The 16,342-nt window shown below is 49.4% G+C and overlaps 2 protein-coding genes across 4 annotated transcripts; both read left to right on the top strand.

Annotated features, from left to right (window-relative positions):
- The first annotated feature begins 1,147 nt into the window (after nt 1–1,147).
- PIM2 (Pim-2 proto-oncogene, serine/threonine kinase) lies at nt 1,148–6,052 on the top strand. Its single transcript, XM_037062445.1, has 6 exons — nt 1,148–1,398; nt 1,531–1,640; nt 2,366–2,416; nt 3,937–4,309; nt 4,704–4,880; nt 4,977–6,052. Exons 1-6 carry the CDS (start codon nt 1,338–1,340, stop codon nt 5,138–5,140), a joined length of 936 nt encoding a protein of 311 aa, XP_036918340.1. The 5' UTR covers nt 1,148–1,337; the 3' UTR covers nt 5,141–6,052.
- A 1,404-nt stretch (nt 6,053–7,456) lies between these two features.
- Nucleotides 7,457–16,317, top strand: SLC35A2 (solute carrier family 35 member A2). 3 transcript variants are annotated; one of them, XM_037062439.1, is made up of 5 exons: nt 7,457–7,597; nt 9,093–9,275; nt 12,903–13,054; nt 14,559–14,705; nt 16,025–16,317. In XM_037062439.1, exons 1-5 carry the CDS (start codon nt 7,507–7,509, stop codon nt 16,133–16,135), a joined length of 684 nt encoding a protein of 227 aa, XP_036918334.1. In that variant the 5' UTR covers nt 7,457–7,506; the 3' UTR covers nt 16,136–16,317. The 3 variants fall into 3 exon arrangements, with proteins under 3 accessions (XP_036918334.1, XP_036918331.1, XP_036918332.1); XM_037062436.1 differs by having other exon boundaries at nt 7,459–7,597; nt 13,969–14,705; nt 16,025–16,134; XM_037062437.1 differs by having other exon boundaries at nt 7,508–7,597; nt 12,938–13,054; nt 13,969–14,705; nt 16,025–16,136.
- The last annotated feature ends 25 nt before the right edge of the window (nt 16,318–16,342 follow it).

The raw sequence follows: 16,342 nt of genomic DNA, 5'->3' as shown, positions 1-16,342 counted from the left end.
GTGATAGTGCACATTTGATGGTGCCAGTGTCTTTGTGACAAGTTCTGGCAGTGTGTCTGACAGGGACATTTCTGTGTCATTGTCACATGGTAATGTAGGTCTGTGTGAATCTCTCTGGAGTGCCTTTCTGTAACAGTGTGGGTCATTCTGGGACATGACTCTGGCAGCATTGCCTGCCTGACAGTGGCTGTCACTCTTCATGATAGTGCATGACTGCATGTATGTCTAGGACAATTTTACACAATATGATGGTATGTTTGTATATCTCACGTGGTACTTGTGTGTCTCTTCTGAGTGCATATCTCTTTCTGTGGCATGAGGCCTATTTTTCCCAAATGTGTGACTAAGGGTATTTTACCACCTCATCCAGCTCTCAGCCCCTGTCTCTCATCTGGAGCCACCACCACTCTGGCTTACTCTCCTCAAGAACTCCCCGGCCCCTCTTTCAGATTCTAGACCTGATGACTGAGCTCGCAGCCAGGTCTAGCTAGGTCTGTCTAGTTTAAGGGCTGCAAAAAACACCCCACAAGCCTCCATCTCTGGGATGCTGCCTTTGACCAGCACGTACCCCCTGCGGTGGTGATCAGGGGATTACCATCCCTGGCAGCTGAACAGGATCTTCCAGAATCCCTGGCTTCAGATTCAGAGCGGAAGCCATCGGTCCCCTGTAGGGCCTTTGTCCTTGTTGAGGAGCACCCTACGGAGACAGGGGTCCTGCATAGCCACAGGCCCAGATTCTTAGAAGCCAGGCCTGGCGTTATCTCCGCGCTAATTTTGAAACAACAGCAAACCAACTTGCTAGGAAAGGAGGGGGTGCAGTTATTTTTATAAATATATATCTGTATATACACGTACACACGCATATATAAAAACAATCCCGCGCAACAACCAAAACAAATGCAGTTGCGCCGAAGGGATTCCCAGAACCGGTTTCCTCTTCGCGCGCGCCCCCTCATTTACATACATGCCCCGCCCCCACGGAAGAGCCTGGCGCGTATTTGCATGAGGGGGTACTTGAGACGTTGAGGGTGGTATGCAAATAAGGACTGGTTCCGATTGGCTGGGGTACAGCAGGTGCCGCGTCCGGATTGATCAAAGCCAAGTGGGCGGGGCTGTCGCTCGGGGTGACTCTCTCGGGAGGCGCGTGCCCCGGCTCAGTAGCGTTGGGGCTGGAGCGCGCGGAGAATCTTAGCATTGCGCCGTTTGTGGGCGCTTCTGGGCCACCAGTTTCCCTACCTTGCACCCTGGCGCCCCCAAGTCCTGGCTCCCCAGCCCCGCTGCCCCGGGCGTCTACACCTTGTGGGCTCAGTGGGCTTAATCTGCGCAGCTCCTCCTCCATGTTGAGCAAGCCTCTTCAGGGGCTCGCGGTGGCCCCCGTGACCCCCACGCAGCCGCCAGGTGAGGGAGGCTTCCCTACCGCTAATAGGCCGGGCGGGCTAGAAAGGTGGAGGGTGGTGCGGGGAGATGGGGAGGGGTCGCAGCGGGGCTCAGCACGCGGCTACCCTGACTTCGTCGCCTCTGCCTGCGTAGGAGGCAAGGATCGGCAAGCGTTCGAGGCCGAGTACCGACTTGGCCCCCTGCTGGGTAAGGGGGGCTTTGGCACTGTCTTCGCAGGACATCGCATCACGGACCGACTCCAGGTATCCGCCACGAGGGTCTGGGGAGGGTCAGGTGTGTGTGTAGCAGGGCAGGAGGCCCGGGGCTGGGCTGCTGACTGACTGGGAATGAACCCACAGTGTGTGTGTGGTTAAGGTCCTAAGAACCAGGACCCGGCTTGCTGAGCGCGTTCCACTGCGCGTGCCCCCCCACCGTGTGTGTGTGTCTGTGTCTGTGTGTGTGTGTGTGTGTGTGTGTGTGGCGGCCCAGGTGGGCGTGTGGGGGAGGGGCAGGGATTCGGAAAGGCCAGGGAGTGAGACCGGCGCGTGAGGGTGAGGGATCTTGATGATTCTAGACGCTGAGATTCAGGGGACACGTGAGTGTGAAGGTGGGTACCCAGAGATGAGATTTGGGGGATTTTGGAGACAAGGTGTCCAGTATGGAATCTTGAGGAACAAGACCCCCGGACAGAGTCGGGGCGTCTTGAGGCTGGATGGGAAGATGGAATGGTTGGGATGTGAAGAAATTTGGGACTCAGAACCTGGATTGCAGTCCTAAGCCTGAGAAGGGAGAGCCCAGGGCTGAGGGCGATGGGAGAGGTGAAGTTGGTCCTGGAGACTTGCGGGCTGGGAGAAGCCCCAGCTCGTTTGGAGGTCGTTGTGTGGTGTGATGTGGTTGGGGCCACAAAGAAAGACTAAGGTGAGGCTCAGGACTGGGAGGGCTCTGGGGGGGTCATCTGCCGGCCTTCTCACCCAGCCTGCTTCTCCAGGTGGCCATCAAAGTGATCCCACGGAATCGCGTGTTGGGCTGGTCCACACTGGTGAGTATCTTCGGCGCCCTTTCTGACCTGGTGGCGCCATGGCTGACGATGGGCTCAATCGCCCCCCGGCCTTTCTGTGGATCGTGTGCCTCCCTGGGCCCTGTAACTGGTGAGGAGATCACTCCTCCCAGCCCGTGTTTACTCCCCTGCAGTGACATCCACACCTCCACACAGTTCTGACTCACCCTAGTTTCCCTAGAGCCCTTAGAATCTCCCCTCCAACCCCTCTTTCTCATCCTCCCCGCTTCAGGGGCTGCCCGCAGGGCATGCTGGTGGGGAGGGGGGGGCAGAGGTCACTGGTTGCCATGGTGATGGTGGCTGCTTCTCTGCCGTTAGCGCGCTAACGGACGGCAGGGCGGGTCTGGGCCAGTTGTAAAGACGGTAGCGCCCCCTGGTGGGATATGGGAAGACTGCGCTTGCGCAGTCGCAGAATTTTCATCGTCGTGAGAAAACCTGTTTGCAGCTGTGCAAGTCGGTAGAGTGGCCAGGAGAGGGCCCCACCTCGAGCAGTAATGCTGCTTCTGCAAGTCCCTGTGCGCACGTGGGGCTTATAGAATGGGACAGCTTTTGTGGCCAGTAACATTTATACTCTTCATTGAATAGCAACAGGTATGCCTCTGGCTTTACTTCATAAAATGCTTATTCCAAGTTCCACGAATGACTTGTTCAACTTGATTCTAGATGCTTGGTGGGAGTAACTAAAGAACGTGATAACACTGAGTTCTGATTTTGTACCTGTTCCTTTATAATTAACTGACTTTCAGCCATTTAACAAAACTATATTGAGCACCTACTATGTGCCAGGCACAGTTCTAGGCACTTAGGAAAATATATTGAGAGTTCGGTTTGTAATAGGTTCCTTTCTACTAAAAGAAAGAACTAATTGCTTTCACCTATTTAACACGTATGTGTTGAGCCTTACCCTGTTCCGAGGCACTGGTCTAGGTTCTTTTATCTATTTAACGTTTACTGAATGTCTACTGTGTATAAAGTGCTGTTTTAAACTCTTGGGGGAGAGGTCAGTGAACAAAACAAAATATTCCATAATAGCCTTATATTAAGAACTGCTTTTATGCCCTAGCTGGTATGACTCGGTGGGTTGAGTGGTAGCCTGCAAACCAAAGGGTCCCTGGTTTGATTCCCAACCTAGGGCACATGCCTGGGTTGCAGGCCAGGTCCCAGTAGGGGGCGCACCAGAGGCAACCACATTGATGTTTCCCTCTCTAACCCTCTAAAAAGAAAAAAAAAACTTTAAAAAGAACCTCTTTTGTTCCTCACATATTTACTGAGCTTTTATTATGAGCCAGATATGCATGGGCTTTTGACTTGAATCACCTTCACGATGGCTGTGTGAGTTTGAGGCATTTATGGTGAGGAAACTGAGGCCCAGGGAAGGAAGTGGTTTGCTTAAGGCCACATAGTCAGGATGCCAAGGGGCTATGATTTAAGTTAGGTGACAAGTCAGCCTCAAAGCTGCTGCCCTAATGTCTGTTCCCTTCCCTCTCCGTTTCCCCCCACAGTCAGACTCCGTCACATGCCCACTGGAAGTAGCATTGCTGTGGAAGGTGGGTGCCAGCGGTGGGCACCCTGGTGTGATCCGCTTGCTTGACTGGTTTGAGACACCCGAGGGCTTCATGCTGGTCCTTGAGCGGCCTTTGCCTGCCCAGGATCTCTTTGACTACATCACAGAACAGGGCCCGCTGGGTGAAGACCGAAGCCGCTGCCTCTTTGCCCAGGTAGTGGCAGCCGTTCGGCACTGCCACGCCCGTGGAGTTGTCCACCGTGACATCAAAGATGAGAATATCCTGATAGACCTTCGCCGAGTCTGTGTCAAACTCATTGATTTTGGTTCCGGCGCCCTGCTTCATGATGAACCCTACACTGACTTTGATGGTAAGACTTCCTTCGATCTCAGTAAGGAGGGTTTTTTTTTGTTGTTTTTTTTTTTACCTTTTATCTTTATGGGCTCTTGACCTTTGCAAGGAAAGGGGTATTCTGTAATCCTTGATCTACATTGCACCTTATAAGATTCTTGATTTTGAATATTGATGGTTTTCATGCCTTGCCCTCTGTTAAGTCCATCTTCTCACAGTGCCCTGACCTTGTTCTAGTTTCTTACTCTGGTGAGGGGATTCTCTTATCCTAACTGCTCTTATTCTGGTGATGAGACTCTGCTGTTACACTTAAAAGAGTTTGTTTATGGGGACAGGAGCATATACTTCCTGGGAAGGGTGGGGTGGTAGAAGGGTATTATCAGAGAGTGGTCTAACCTCTGGCTTGTGTGCAGGAACAAGAGTGTACAGCCCCCCGGAGTGGATCTCTCGTAACCAGTACCATGCACTCCCGGCCACTGTCTGGTCACTGGGTATTCTTCTCTATGACATGGTGTGCGGGGACATTCCCTTTGAGAGGGACCAGGAGATTTTGGAGGCTGAGCTCCACTTCCCTGCCCATGTATCCCCAGGTGAGGCTCTCACTGGCCCTAGCGCAGTGACTCCATACCTCCCTGGGCCTGGTGTTCTAACTAACTTAAAATTTCCTGTGTGTTTCTGACCTGCAGATTGTTGTGCCCTAATCCGCCGGTGCCTGGCCCCCAAACCTTCTGCCCGACCTTCACTGGAGGAGATCCTGCTGGATCCCTGGATGCAGACACCAGCCGAGGATGCGCCCCCTAATACACCTAAAGGGAGTCCTACCCCTTTGGCCTGGTCCCTGCTGCCCTAATTGGGATTGCTGTCCCATGGCCATGCCACAAGGATAGAAGGACATCTGTTGACCTGGTTTTACAGGTTATTAAAAATCCAGTGTTACTAGGGTCAGATTGGGGATCTGGGATCAGAAAACATAAGCCAAGTTTGCCCAGTCCCCATCCCAATCCTGATAAGGAACCTTCCTCCCAGAATTTATGGTTTTTATTCTGGAGGGAGGACTTCCTTGCTTCTTGTTTTGCTAAGGATGTTTATTTGGTTGAAGTTAATTCCATTCTGAGCCCCAGGACTCTTATTCTGATGTGTTAAACCCTTACACTGGCACCTCCTGCCTGCTACCACCACACAAACTTAGTTCAAATGCTCTAACTTGGGCAAGGGTGCTTTCCTTTTAAAACCCCAGTAGTTGTTATTTTAGTAAAGGGACTCTTTAGTCTAGGGTTCCATGTTAAGTCACACTGCTTGCCTACCTCAGCCCAGGGTTGCTTATTCTGGGGGAGGTAATGCCCTATTGTTATCCCAGGGCTTTTTTTTAAACTTTTTGTTTGTTTTTGGTGAAGGGACCCTAATCTGTTATTCCAAGTGCTCTTATTCTGGTGAGGAGAAACCCTACTTCCAAGATTTGGGAAGGCATGGGAGATGGACACCACCAGAGTCCACTAGGATGGGGTGGATGGGTTTTGTGGGGGGTGGGGGAAATAAGTCTTGTTGTTTGTTATCCTGGGGCCTCCCCCTCCACCTTTTTTGGATCTTGCTGCCTCCTTCTGAGCCAGGATTGTCCAGTTGCTGAAATGTAAATACTTGTGTATTGGGAGGAAGGGAGCTCCAACTGTGTCATCCTCTCCCTTTTCCACCTGCCTGGATTATTTAAAAAGCCATGTGTGGGAACTCACTATTTAATAAACGTAATAGAATCACAAATGACTGACCGGTTGTCACAATGAAGCATCTGTGGAACGTCTACTGCATGCTGAGCCCAGAGGGAGATGGGGTAGGTAGGTTTCACCTCTAGAGGTCTCAGTCTTGTGGTGCTGTCCTGAAGGTGTTTTATGTATTCATTTAAGCAGGACCACAAAGAAAAACTGTTGACAACATCCACTTCCTAGCTCTTACATGTAATGATTACTATGTGCAGGTCTCCACTGGACAGACATTGAAGATAATTGGCATCCCTGGCTGGTGTAGCTCAGTGGATTGAGCGCGGGCCTGCGAACCAAAGGATCGCAGTTAGATTCCCAGTCAGAGCACATGTCTGGGTTGCGGGCCTGTTCCCAGCAGGGGATGCACAAGAGGCAACCATACATTGTTATTTCTCTCCTAACCTTTCCCCTCTAAAGATAAATAAAACCTTAAAGGAAAATGATGTTTGGGACACATCTCCAATTAAATATGGTTAGCTTGGGCAGGAAAAAAAAATGCTTTCCCCCAAACCCTAGGGAGGAAGTTTCTTCACCGTGGAAGAAGAGCCCTTTCAGGCCACTGCTGAGGGTGGGGCTAGGTTTGAGTGCACAGGGGAACCTTCCCAGCTCTTGATGTTTAATAACTGGGGCAGCGTAAGTCACCTGTTTTGCCTTTACCTTTTTGTCTCCATCGTCTCCTTAACTGCTCATCCCTCTCATCCTTAATTCGAGTTAACTGCTCTATTCTTTGGTTTCACCTGTCCCCACCTTAGCTGTACTCTCTTATCCTGCTTTCAAAAACTAATCTGTAAGCCTCTCACCTGCTGTCTTACAGTTCACTTCTCAATTCTTTTCCATCTCGCAATTGGCTTGTCCTCCCTTCTGTTTCAATTAAGCTTTTCTGTGTCTTTTCATGCATGTGTATATCCTAAAATGTCCTGATTTTATCTGGTAGTTTACCTGAATAACCCTCACCTGTGCCGCCGCCTCGGGCGTTCTCTCCCAAAAGCCCACAAGCTCTCCAGGGGGCGGGGCCTCGGCGGGAGAGGGTGAAGGAACTTGTGCCCAACCGGGAGATACCTAATTTTGATGCGGCAAGCGGTTGCCATCGGAAGACCGTCCCCTTAAGCAGTCGAGGTAGAACCAGGGCAACTGAACCAATGAGACGAAGAGACGGGATGTGCGTCTCTGTGTCTCTTTTCTCTATCGGGTGATAGAGAAAGCGAGATCAATAGGAGGGGGGGGGGGGAGTCGAAGAGGCCATGCACTGATGGCGAGAGGCTCAGCCGGTTTCCCTAACCCGATGGAATCTGGAAATCGCGAGGTTGCTCATAATTTCGCGTTCGGGAGCGGACAAGGAAAGCCTCTGCTCTACCCTGCTCTGGTCAGTCCGTCCCAACTCACCCGGACGGCAGGGAAGCGGAAGTGACGGACACGGAAGTGGCCTGCTGTTGCAGGAGGGACGGGCCAGGCAGATGCCAACATGGCAGCGGTTGGATCTGGCGGTTCCACCGCGGCTACCGGGCCAGGGGCGGTCTCTGCGGGGGCGTTGGAACCTGGGACCGTGAGTGCGGGTGAGACAGGCTGTAGACAAGCTGTCGGCGGCAGTGCAGGGTCAGGATCACTGGGGGCTGTTAGGAAGGTTTCTCATTGAAGCGAGAGGCTGCATCCCATATGGACCGACCTATGTGTGTGTGGCAGAGGTGAGGGTGGGTGGGGGAGGAAAGAAGCAGCATATTGTGAATGTGTGGGACGGGGTAGAGACCAATTTTGAGGATGACGGGGATTCCCTTCCGCACACGGAAAGTAGACACGATTGTTAATCTAGAGGGATGTTTCCTCCTGGGGAGGCTAAGACCACTAAGACCATTCTGGGGGGGTGTGGGGTCCGACCTTATGGAAGTGAGAGACCATTCCCAGGGTGGGAGAGTTTCTCCTTATTGAAGAGAGAGGCTATTCCTGAGGGTGGTGGTGGTTTCTTCCTTATAAAGAGACAGGGACTATTGTGAGTAGGGTGGGGTGGGTCCTTCCTTATGTGACTTAGAGCCCATTTTGAGGATAGGGTTGTCCTTCATTATACATGGGGTAGAATATGCTGGGGGAGTCCCTTTCTAATGGAGATAAAGTTTATTATATGTTGGAGTCAGGGGGGTCCTTCCTTATATGGCAGAGAAAGAATGTTCTGAGGGTGCTGGGCCCTTCCTTATAGTCAGAATTGTTCATGGTGTGAATAAAACAAGGAATAATCCTTGGTTGGAGGCGGAGGGATACGGTAGTTGGAGGACTGGACCATGTGGAGTATAGGGAAATATTTCCTTATATTTTGGAAGGAACCAGACCATTCTTGGGGTTCAATCCTTGGGACAGTGTGAGAATTATTTATTTGTTAGATCATTTTGGGTCAGAAGGAATCAGTCCTCATACGAGGGAGGGATTGAAGAGATCATTCTGAGTGTAAGGGAAACTTTCTTAGATAGGATAAGCCTGTTTCTTAGGGGGTGGGCATGCTTTATACAGTGGTCTCTTTCCCTGTATTGGGGTATCATTCTTTACATGGAACATTCCCTCTTTAAATAGAAGCAACATTTCATACAAATCTTCAATTTGTTCATTCATAAAATGGGAATCCATATAGTTCCTTTGGAGAGCAGAGTGATATAGCCGTCCACTGAGGTAATTCATATAAATCCCTCATCCCAGTGATAGGCACACAGTAAGCACTCAATAAATGTTCAGAATGTAGTTGGTATTTTCTAGGGGAGAGTGGCTTCTCACTCAGGGAAGGTGGGTGTTCAGGGTTGGCCCCAGCCATTTCCTGATACTTTAGAAAGGATTCCAGCTATGGGCCCTGCCCACTTGTACCTTTCTGGCTCTTCTTTCTGTGACTGAAGCAGTGAAAGCAGGAGGAGTCAGATCATTATTGGGTCAAGTCGGGCAGGCAGAGAGAGGAGGAAGAAGTACTGGCTAAGAGGATCCTGGTTCAGGAAGGAAAGGGGAGGGGAGTGGTTTGGCTTTGCCCCAAGCAACTTCTTACCCCTTCTTCCCTCTTGCTCCTTCCATTCCCCACAGCTCACCGGCGCCTCAAATATATATCCCTGGCCGTGCTGGTGGTCCAGAATGCCTCCCTCATCCTCAGCATCCGCTACACCCGCACACTGCCTGGGGACCGTTTCTTTGCCACTACTGCTGTGGTCATGGCCGAGGTGCTCAAAGGTCTCACTTGCCTGCTGCTGCTCTTCGCACAGAAGAGGGGTATGAGCCAGGGAGGGGGGCTGGAGTTGGTGGGTAGGATTCTGTGTGTGTGTGTGTTGTACACCTGAACCCACATGGAGGGTTTGCTGGAGTAGTATTTTTGTGTCTGGGAAACTGCCTGGGAAATGTTTAAGTGCAGGTAAGCTGCCTTGTTCGTCCAGCTATGAGTAGCTGCATCCACACTTTTATACCCCGAACTCCCGGGGAGCTGGCCTGAGGAGACTTTACAAGTGAGATAGTCTGTGCCCATAAGTAGCAGGTGCCCCTTACATGATGATTTATTTCTCTTTAACTTTTTATTGTGGAGAATTTCAAACCCTGAATCGGAGACAATGATAAAATAGTAAAATCTCCATGTACCCATCACCCAGATTCAACAGTTGTCAATTCATGGCCACTCTGCCATTAAACAGCATCAGTGATTATCCACTCACTGCCAATCTATATGGTACCCGCCCCCCCTTTATTATATTGAAGTACGGTAAATTCTTACTTAATGTCAATGGTTCAAGAGCTTGAAATGAAACAATGTATAATGAAACCACTTTACCGTACCATTAAACAATGTATAATGAAACTATTAAACAATGTATAATGAAACCATTTTACTGTAGGTGACTTGATACAAATGAGTTAAGTTCCTAAGCATCTCATCAACAGTTATTACATAGTGACAATGAACAAAACAATGTTATTTGGGGAACTGCCCTATGTTCCACATGAAGTATTATTTTGAAGTAAATCCTCCTTATTTTGAGTACATATTTAAAAGTTAATAAAATAATCAAATATCTAGTCAATGTCCAAATATTCTAGTGATTTCTCAAGTGTTATCAGTGTTTTTAAAATTTTGTTTGAATCAGCCCTGGCTGGTGTGGCTCAGTGAATTGAGCACCGGCTTGTAAACCAGAAGGTCACTGGCTCAATTCCCTGTCAGGGCATGTGCCTGGGTTGCAGGCCAGGTCCCCTGTTGGGAGCATGAGAGAGGAAACCAACTGATGTTCCTCTCACAGATTTCCCTCTCTTCCTCTCTCTAAAATTAAATTAAAAAATAAAACATTTTGAAAAAAAAATTTAAAATAAAAAAATTTTGTTTGAATCAAGTTTTTTATTGAATTTCTTGGGGTGACATTGGTTCATAAAATTATATAGGTTTCAGGGGTACAATTCTCTATTACATCATCTGTATATTATATTGTGTGTTCACCACCCCAAATTAAGTCTCTTACCATCACCATTTATCCCCCTCTTTCCCCTCTACTAACTCCCCCACCCCCTTTGCCTCTGCTAATCACATGGTTGTCTCTCTAGGAGGGTTTGTTTGCGTGTTTATTTTTGCCTCACCATTTCACCTTTTTCACCCAGCCCCCTTGCCTCTTCCCCTCTGACAGCTGTCAGTCTGTTCTTTGTATCAGTGAGTGTTAGGATCAAATTTATGTCAAGATCAGTGTTTCGTAATTGGTTGATATCTTCTGGGTGTGTTAACCTCTGGGTTTGCCTCCAGTTTTTTTCTTTCCCTGTAGTTAATTTGTTGAAGAAAACCAGGTCATTTGTCTTGTAGACTTTGGGTAACCTGGATTTTGCTGACTGCCTCCCTATGGTGTCATTTAACATGTTCTTCTGTCCTCTGTATTTCTCGTAGTTGCGTTTATCTACTGATTTAAATGCCTCCCTGAAGGCCGCCTTTAAAATGTTACCCATTCTTTTCTCTGTAAAGGCCCTGCATGTGGCTCTGCCCTCAGCACTTAACATTGAACGAGACATTCTTACCCAATCATTAGCTCCAGGGCCCTGTGAGGCAGCAGTTGAGGAACCTACCTGCTCTGTTCTTGATTGATTGAGAGACTTTCTAGTGAACACTGCATGGCAGGCCCTGCTTTGGCTGGACGTGTTAGCAATGCAGAGGTGCATCTTGCCCTCATAGGGCTGCTAAGTTTAGATGGGGAGATACTTAGCTGCAGACTTAATCACAGGCTTTCAATGCTTATCTGCAATGCCCCCCTCCACACACCCACACCGTTTTCCTTTTTCCTTAATTTGTTTGATAGTAAAACTTGGCCTGACCTGATGTGGGCCTATTTATATATGTGTTTTTTATTTTTCTCATTTTGTGGGAATATCAATGTACTTGATTATGGTGTGTAGCCCATATATGTGGGGTGTTATGTGAAATATATATATTTCATACAACATAACATGGTGTATATATACCACGTTACCTTCCTAACACCTGGAAAATTTTGAACACCCGAACCCCTGGACCTAAGGAATTTGGGTAAGGGGTTAGATGTTGATAATTACTCCTGTGATTAATGCCATGAAAGTCAAGGGCAGGGTTCATGACTGAGTATCAACAGTTCCTGTGATGCTCTTGTACAGTAATTGGGTTTTCCCTGAGGAGCAACATTGAACTGCCAAAAAAAAAAAAGTAGGCTTTGCAAAGGCCTGATAGGAAAGATTTTCATTTATTGATTGGAGAAAGTCCCAACTAGACTTCCTGCTTAACCCTGCAGAGGTCACAGTCAAAAAAATTACAGTATAGGTCACGTGTATCTGAGAGATACATTCATTACTATTATGTGCTAAAATGGGGGAATTTTTTAAACTGCAAATTTGCATTTATTATATTTATATAACAAAATACATGATTTTTATTTTCAGTTACAATCTAGAAATTACTAAAGAAACATCAAAGAGTAAATTTTTTTCTTCTTAAATAATTGAAACATGCATATTGCTACAAAATACAGCCAAAAAATGTCTTTAACATTAATTAATCAGAATATTCAATAGTTGGCTTTGCAAAATGTTTGTAATAGTTATTGCAAACAATATTGCTATACTCAAGGCATAAATGCTTTTTGCAACACTTTGCAACAATGTTTTAATAAGCAACTCGTTTGGGAAGCATAGAACCCAACACGTGTTATAACCAAACTGACGGCTTAAACATTATGGCTTATACTTCTTAGTCATGTACAAATGTGCAGCTAGTCATGAGCTTGAATCTATGTACCCGGTGTATGTAACATTTGAGAGTTTGTGTATCTCATATCAGCTGAGACCTCCACAGGATTAGTAGTCAAGCCTGTATATTTCCGAGTGGCGGGGGCAACTCCTTGGTGTGTGTGGGACTGACAGATTCAGCCAAGTGGGAGATGGCCCTTGGGGGGCAGCTCGGAGGCTGGTAAGGAGCTAGGTTAAGTCTACAAGTGGAATCTAAAACTTCCCCTGTTGGGTATACAGCCTTCTACCTACACTCTTTGGGCTTTTGCTTCACAAGAGTCTGTCTAGTTAGTACTAATTGTGCAAATGTGTATTGAGTGCTTGCCCCAAATGGGGCTCTATGCCAGTAGGCTGTAAGATGGGTGAGGTGTGATCTGTGACCCTCAGACACAGCAAGTCCACTGTTAATGGACCTCTGTGTTTGTTAGGCTGAGTATCCCCAAAGCCTACTGCCTACTGGGGATGTGCGTATACTGTAGGGAGACGGGGAGTGCAGACTTCATCCTAGCCCTCAGGAAGTCTGAGTGTGGTGGTGGGGAGGTCCAGGCCCAGCCCCAGCCCTCAGAGGATCCCTGCCTTTGGTAGTCAGTGCTAAAAAGGGCTCTCCTCCACCCATCAAAGGTAACGTGAAGCACCTGGTCCTTTTCCTCCACGAGGCTGTCCTGGTGCAATATGTGGACACATTCAAGCTTGCAGTGCCCTCTCTCATCTACACCTTGCAGAATAACCTCCAGTATGTTGCCATCTCCAACCTGCCAGCTGCCACTTTCCAGGTGAGCCCCAAGCCCAGCATGGCCCTGGAGGAACTGCCTGGGGTGGGAGGTGGGGCTGCAGAGAGCAGGAGCTTTATCACCTTTGGAATATCTTTGCAACTTCCCTGACGTCTGTTTCCTCATCTGTGAGAAATGGGAATGGAAATGGGAATAACTATTCACTGGGATGCTGAGGTGATTAAAAGATAAAACACCTGGGGAGAGCCCTTGGTTGGCAATAGATGAGCTTTAGGCTATTTGCAGGCAGCCTTATGAGTTGGTTCAAGCCTGAACTCTGGGGCCAGGCTATCGGGGTTCAAATCCCAGCTCTGCTATTTTCCAGCTGTGTGATGTATGATATTGGGCAAGTCACTTAACCTCCCTGTTACTTAGTTTTCTCAGCTTTAAATTAGGCATTAAAGCAGTGTACACTTCACCCATAAGGATTAAACAAGAACTCACATGATGTGCTTAGACCCACACCCAGCACATTGTTTGCTGACATTGTGTGGCTGACTCATACGTGTCAACAGGTATTGATCAAGACCTCCCTCATCATGATGTTTATCATTCATCCATTCCCTAGTGTGTGCGGTGTTTGCCATACACACCAGCTGTATTTTATAGCAGACGATGTCAGGACTCAGACATGGCAAGTGCCTTCTCCCTCATCACACAGCTAGGAAATGGGGTTGGGATGTAGGCTTGATTGTGGCCCAGGATTTCCTTGCACAGTCAGCCTCCTGTGTGCCATCTGGGAGATCCCTCAGAGCTATTTAGCTACTTCTCAGTCAATGGTCAGTGGCTAGAGATTTTTGGTTTTGTCATCTACCCTACCCTGTCCCCCCACTGTGCCTGAGGGCCCATGGTGGGTGCCATGCCCCATGTGCACATGTCGGGCTGAAGCCCTCAGCACCTTCCATATCCACTTGCAGGTGACATACCAGCTGAAGATCTTGACCACGGCCCTGTTCTCCGTGCTCATGCTGAACCGCAGCCTTTCCCGGCTACAGTGGGTCTCCCTGCTGCTCCTCTTCACGGGTGTCGCCCTTGTCCAGGCACAGCAAGCCGGTGGTGGGGACCCACGGCTGCTGGATCAGAACCCTGGGGTTGGCCTAGCAGCTGTTGTGGCCTCCTGTCTCTCCTCGGGCTTCGCAGGTGTCTACTTTGAGAAGATCCTCAAAGGCAGTTCAGGCTCCGTGTGGCTGCGCAACCTGCAACTGGGTCTCTTCGGCACAACCCTGGGCCTAGTGGGGCTCTGGTGGGCTGAGGGCACTGCAGTGGCCAAGCGTGGCTTCTTTTTTGGGTACACGCCTGCTGTCTGGGGCGTAGTGCTCAACCAGGCCTTTGGCGGGCTACTGGTGGCTGTTGTTGTCAAATATGCTGACAACATCCTTAAGGGCTTTGCCACCTCCCTGTCCATCGTGCTGTCCACTGTTGCCTCCATCCGCCTCTTTGGCTTCCACGTGGACCCACTGTTTGCCCTTGGTGCCGGGCTCGTCATTGGCGCCGTCTACCTCTACAGCCTTCCCCGAGGTGCAGCCAAAGCCATAGCTTCCACTTCCACCTCTGCCTCCGGGCCCTGCACTCACCAGCAGCCTCCTGGGCAGCCACCACCACCGCAGCTACCTTCCCACCGAGGAGACCTCAGCACGGATCCCTTTCTGCCAAAGTCAGTGCTGGTGAAGTGAGGGCTGGCAGCAGCTCGGGGAGACAGGGAGGGGGACTGGGTGGAGGGTGTTGGGCATCTGCAGGACCCAAGCTGCCACTGGGGCCCGGCTCCTCTGGGGTTGGAAATCTTTTTCTTCCAGGTCATTGGGATAAACACAGGGGCATGGGGCTGGGCAGGCATTACACGAAACCTTCCTTGTCCACTGACCCCCACCTTCCCTGGAGGGATTTTTAGAGCCACCTCCTCTGCCTCAGTCTAACCACCTTGAGGACCAGGTTGGGGTATTGTCATTTAAGGCCTTTTGCCTGTCCCGCCCCCTTCCTCCCTCCCTCAGCTGGAGGCGTCCTGTCTCACACCTGGGAGAGTCTCTCCCAGCAATCCCTCCACCTTTGTAGGGACAAATTGGACAAAAATCCTACAGCTCTTTCATAATGACTGATGCCTAACGTGTGGGGTTCCATTTCCCACAGCTCTAGGCCTCTCCTTCACTACAGCACTGGATCATGTTAGCAGCTGTCTTTCTATGGCCTTCAGGCAGCTTCCCTGACACAGAGACCCCTGAAAATGGGCCTGTCGTGAGCACCCAGGGAGAGAAAGAGGCAAGAGCTGAGATTTTTGCTGGTTCAAAATCAAGGGACCATTTGGTTTTTAGTGGTCTGGGGAATTATGTAATCAGGTAATTGATGATCCAGGGTGTGGGGGCAAAGCAGGGAGGGAGGTCCTTGAAGTAGCTGAATCTCACCGAATCGAAGACACTGTCAGTTGCCAGATGCAGGGTTATTTTCTGAGACATCCTGAGAGAAACAATAAAGCTGCCAACCACCCTTGCTACCCCACTGGCTGAATGAGGCACTCTTACTTCCTTACTTCATGGGGGGGGGGTGCCTTAATGTTGCTGAAATATGGACCCTGCCCCATGCACTCCTCAAAGCTTATTAACTAACTCCTTAACTGTCTCCTGGGGAGGGGGGTGTGCGCGTGCATGGGAGACGCCTGGGCTGTCTTTGCTATGTGTAAATAGGGTCATTGGATCTTTATTTTTGATTAACTTGTTCCAATTTTTTTTGTTTGTTTTCTAAGGAACTGTAATGAACAAATGTCAGGATACCTAATGCCAAATAAAGATACTGTATTTATTTAGTCCATGTGTAGCTTTCTGACCCAGGGGACCTGCTCTCTACACATGGGCTCTTTTACTAACCCTAGGATTACCAGCCTCGCTACTGATGCCCTCTGCCCTCGCTTGCTCAGGATGCCTGCCTGCCAGCCAGCCCACCCCAGCTTTCTGTGTTTTTCTTTCCTCCCCATGTCCACCACAGGTTGCTCACCAAGGTGAAGGGTTCGTAGCCGCTGGGATTGAAGACGCTGGCCTGGCCTCATTCTCCCTTCTTGCCCTGGCCCAGCCAGGACCAAACTCTGATCAGTATTAGGGGTGGGGGGAGGCAGACACTGATGCCCCGTCCCTACCACTCCCACCCCCCACCGGGCTGACATGAGTAAACTCTCTGGTAAGGAGGCCCAGACAGGACTCACCTCAGCCTCCAGCCTGCTGCGCTCATGTCCCTATATTTCTTAGATGAGGTTTTGCAAATAAAACTGTTTTGCATCTTGCCTTGGGTTGGAAAGCTCAAAAAATA

This window comes from Sturnira hondurensis, unplaced genomic scaffold, assembly GCF_014824575.4.
Source record: "Sturnira hondurensis isolate 20B ecotype Veracruz unplaced genomic scaffold, ASM1482457v3 Scaffold0013994, whole genome shotgun sequence".
Classification (NCBI taxonomy): Eukaryota; Metazoa; Chordata; class Mammalia; order Chiroptera; family Phyllostomidae; genus Sturnira; species Sturnira hondurensis.
Note: the sequence above shows the minus strand (reverse complement) of the source record. Positions and strands in the feature narration are given on the sequence as shown.

Excerpts from the sequence above, each read along its gene's own strand:
- PIM2 (XM_037062445.1), top strand. The coding sequence starts at position 1,338 with ATGTTGAGCAAGCCTCTTCAGGGGCTCGCGGTGGCCCCCGTGACCCCC. Across the intron at positions 2,417-3,936 it reads TGTTGGGCTGGTCCACACTG|TCAGACTCCGTCACATGCCC; the intron begins GTGAGTATCTTC and ends TTCCCCCCACAG. Across the intron at positions 4,881-4,976 it reads CCCTGCCCATGTATCCCCAG|ATTGTTGTGCCCTAATCCGC; the intron begins GTGAGGCTCTCA and ends TCTGACCTGCAG.
- SLC35A2 (XM_037062436.1), top strand. The coding sequence starts at position 7,507 with ATGGCAGCGGTTGGATCTGGCGGTTCCACCGCGGCTACCGGGCCAGGG. Across the intron at positions 7,598-9,092 it reads ACCTGGGACCGTGAGTGCGG|CTCACCGGCGCCTCAAATAT; the intron begins GTGAGACAGGCT and ends CATTCCCCACAG. Across the intron at positions 9,276-12,902 it reads GCTCTTCGCACAGAAGAGGG|GTAACGTGAAGCACCTGGTC; the intron begins GTATGAGCCAGG and ends CACCCATCAAAG.